General features: G+C 35.4%; 1 protein-coding gene across 1 annotated transcript; it reads left to right on the forward strand.

Moving 5' to 3' along the window:
• Positions 1 to 661: 661 nt before the first annotated feature.
• On the forward strand, positions 662 to 961 carry LOC143571127 (auxin-induced protein 15A-like). The gene has a single exon (XM_077056630.1). The coding sequence runs from the start codon at positions 662 to 664 to the stop codon at positions 959 to 961; it is 300 nt and encodes a 99-aa protein (XP_076912745.1).
• Positions 962 to 4,183: the final 3,222 nt, after the last annotated feature.

Raw genomic sequence — 4,183 nt, forward strand, 5'->3', positions numbered from 1 at the left:
TCTCAAGGTCTATGGAAACACGAATAATAAGCAAATAAAACAGTCACTATAGAATATATATATTTTTATGTTTCCGATTTATGTAGTCAGAGGTTATTGTGCTGAAATTTAACAGAACTATCTCTTAATTATCTACTGTTATCCTAATAACGTAGATACTCCTAATATATTTGTAATTAAGGTCAATGGGTCCGTTATGTTGTAACCATGTCAGCTGATTTTTAACAAATTGCTACGACAGGTTTGCCAAAATGTGAAATCTAATCCTTAAACAGGTCACATTTGAACCACATAAAAAATTCATTATAGGTTATTTGGATACAATGCGGAATGCCCTACGTATTAAAGATTAGGCATCTAACATCAGACAAGGACCATAAGGGATTTCATGTTGGATATATATTGTAACAGGTCATTCGGATTCATAAATGCCATTCAAATTATTTTGGGTCATTTCGATAAAGAGAGACAATTCCATGTGAAGCTTCTTTCCAATCATGTGGTAATGTCTACTATCTTGTGCAACCAGCTGGCTATTTAAGCCATTCATTATTTCAAAGCAAATCAACCACAACTTCCCTACTCCAAAAAGTCTTTTACCGAGTCATTTTTCTCCATCAACGTCCTTCCTGTAGAAACACTACTAAACCTTTTGAGAGAAATGGCCATCTTTATGCCACGGATTACACAAGCAAAACAGATTCTGAGACGATCATTCTCGAATGGAAGGAGTGCAGCAACACCCATGGACATTCCGAAAGGATATTTTGCAGTTTATGTCGGCGAAGAAGAGAAAAGAAGATTTCTGGTACGTGTTTCTCTCCTAAGCAGGCCAGAATTTCAAGAACTACTGCAACTGGCGGAGGAACAGTATGAGTACGACCATCCAATGGGTGGGCTCACCATTCCATGTAGTGAAGACGTATTTGCTGATTTAGCATCACGTTTTGATGCCTTGTGATACTTAATTTATCATATAACATTTTTGTAAAGAACATCAGCTAGGATCTTACAAATATTTGTAAATAGAGATTCATAACCATTTTTTGTGAAATTCAAATTTGGAGCAACCTCAAGTTTATTGAACTACATATAACTTATGCTATACTCAATGACCATTTGGATGAAATACGTATTTCACGTTCTTTAACTTTTGTAGGCTGAATTTTAACCAAATGTATATACATAAAGCGATAGAAGTGTATATGATTACTTAAGGATCTGTTTATAGAAAAAAAAGATTGAAACAAAGGGAAAGAGTCACGCAGTAAAGATCAATACACATATTAGTTATGCAATTGACATCAATCACAGTTTCATTCGTTGTGTTTGGTTCGCCAACCACAACGATTCATTGGTGCATCACAAACGATGGGGAATCCGATTGAGTTGGAGTTCAGGCTTGACTCCCCTAAGTTCAAATTAGTAATAAGTGGTTAGCTGGAACGCCTCGACCCGCTATTCAAATGTGTTACGTAACGCGCAATACATGGTTAAAAACGACAAACAATTTGTGTGGGTTATGTACATTAATTAGCCTGTGATCGCAAATGCCGTATACAATTTCTCACTATTGGCATTACGGTTCATGGCTAGTCATTAATAAATTTCAATCACAGCCGCTATTCTAAACCTGATTATACAACTAATTAAGTCTTTATTTCATAGAAATTCAACATGTCTACTTCTATGATCGTCGAAGTTCTAGTACCTGTATTCAAGATTGTATGTGTTACGCGTTAAAGGTACCCAAAGATTCTCTCTAGGTCTATGGAGACACCAATCATAAGCAGATAAAACAGTCACTATAGAATATATATATATTTTTATGTTGCCGATTTATGTAGTCAGAGGTTATTGTGCTGAAATTTAACAGAACTATCTCTTAATTATCTACTGTTATCCTAATAACGTAGATACTCCTAATATATTTGTAATTAAGGTCAATGGGTCCGTTATGTTGTAACCATGTCAGCTGATTTTTAACAAATTGCTACGACAGGTTTGCCAAAATGTGAAATCTAATCCTTAAACAGGTCACATTTGAACCACATAAAAAATTCATTATAGGTTATTTGGTTATAATGCGGAATGCCCAACGTATTAAAGATTAGGCATCTAACATCAGACAAGGACCATAAGGGATTTCATGTTGGATATATATTGTAACAGGTCATTCGGATTCATAAATGCCATTCAAATTATTTTTGGTCTTTTCGATAAAGAGAGACAATTCCATGTGAAGCTTCTTTCCAATCATGTGGTAATGTCTACTATCTTGTGCAACCAGCTGGCTATTTAAGCCATTCAGTATTTCAAAGCAAATCATCCACAACTTCCATACTCCAAAAAGTCTTTTACCGAGTCATTTTTCTCCATCAACGTCCTTCCTGTAGAAACACTACTAAACCTTTTGAGAGAAATGGGCATCTTTATGCCACGGATTACACAAGCAAAACAGATTCTGAGACGATCATTCTCGAATGGAAGGAGTGCAGCAACACCCATGGACATTCCGAAAGGATATTTTGCAGTTTATGTCGGCGAAGAAGAGAAAAGAAGATTTCTGGTACGTGTTTCTCTCCTAAGCAGGCCAGAATTTCAAGAACTACTGCAACTGGCGGAGGAACAGTATGAGTACGACCATCCAATGGGTGGGCTCACCATTCCATGTAGTGAAGACATATTTGCTGATTTAGCATCACGTTTTGATGCCTTGTGATACTTAATTTATCATATAACATTTTTGTAAAGAACATCAGCTAGGATCTTACACATATTTGTAAATAGAGATTCATAACCATTTTTTGTGAAATTCAAATTTGGAGCAACCTCAAGTTTATTGAACTACATATAACTTATGCTATACTCAATGACCATTTGGATGAAATACGTATTTCACGTTCTTTAACTTTTGTAGGCTGAATTTTAACCAAATGTATATACATAAAGCGATAGAAGTGTATATGATTACTTAAGGATCTGTTTATAGAAAAAAAAGATTGAAACAAAGGGAAAGAGTCACGCAGTAAAGATCAATACACATATTAGTTATGCAATTGACATCAATCACAGTTTCATTCGTTGTGTTTGGTTCGCCAACCACAACGATTCATTGGTGCATCACAAACGATGGGGAATCCGATTGAGTTGGAGTTCAGGCTTGACTCCCCTAAGTTCAAATTAGTAATAAGTGGTTAGCTGGAACGCCTCGACCCGCTATTCAAATGTGTTACGTAACGCGCAATACATGGTTAAAAACGACAAACAATTTGTGTGGGTTATGTACATTAATTAGCCTGTGATCGCAAATGCCGTATACAATTTCTCACTATTGGCATTACGGTTCATGGCTAGTCATTAATAAATTTCAATCACAGCCGCTATTCTAAACCTGATTATACAACTAATTAAGTCTTTATTTCATAGAAATTCAACATGTCTACTTCTATGATCGTCGAAGTTCTAGTACCTGTATTCAAGATTGTATGTGTTACGCGTTAAAGGTACCCAAAGATTCTCTCTAGGTCTATGGAGACACCAATCATAAGCAGATAAAACAGTCACTATAGAATATATATATATTTTTATGTTGCCGATTTATGTAGTCAGAGGTTATTGTGCTGAAATTTAACAGAACTATCTCTTAATTATCTACTGTTATCCTAATAACGTAGATACTCCTAATATATTTGTAATTAAGGTCAATGGGTCCGTTATGTTGTAACCATGTCAGCTGATTTTTAACAAATTGCTACGACAGGTTTGCCAAAATGTGAAATCTAATCCTTAAACAGGTCACATTTGAACCACATAAAAAATTCATTATAGGTTATTTGGTTATAATGCGGAATGCCCAACGTATTAAAGATTAGGCATCTAACATCAGACAAGGACCATAAGGGATTTCATGTTGGATATATATTGTAACAGGTCATTCGGATTCATAAATGCCATTCAAATTATTTTGGGTCTTTTCGATAAAGGGAGACAATTCCATGTGAAGCTTCTTTCCAATCATGTGGTAATGTCTACTATCTTGTGCAACTAGCTGGCTATTTAAGCCATTCAGTATTTCAAAGCAAATCAACCACAACTTCCCTACTCCAAAAAGTCTTTTACCGAGTCATTTTTCTCCATCAACGTCCTTCCTGTAGAAACACTACTAAACCTTTTGAGAGAA

Source organism: Bidens hawaiensis, unplaced genomic scaffold (genome assembly GCF_021521415.1).
Source record: "Bidens hawaiensis isolate Kalapana, Puna unplaced genomic scaffold, B.hawaiensis_p1.1 tig00025201_1, whole genome shotgun sequence".
Taxonomy (NCBI): Eukaryota; Viridiplantae; Streptophyta; class Magnoliopsida; order Asterales; family Asteraceae; genus Bidens; species Bidens hawaiensis.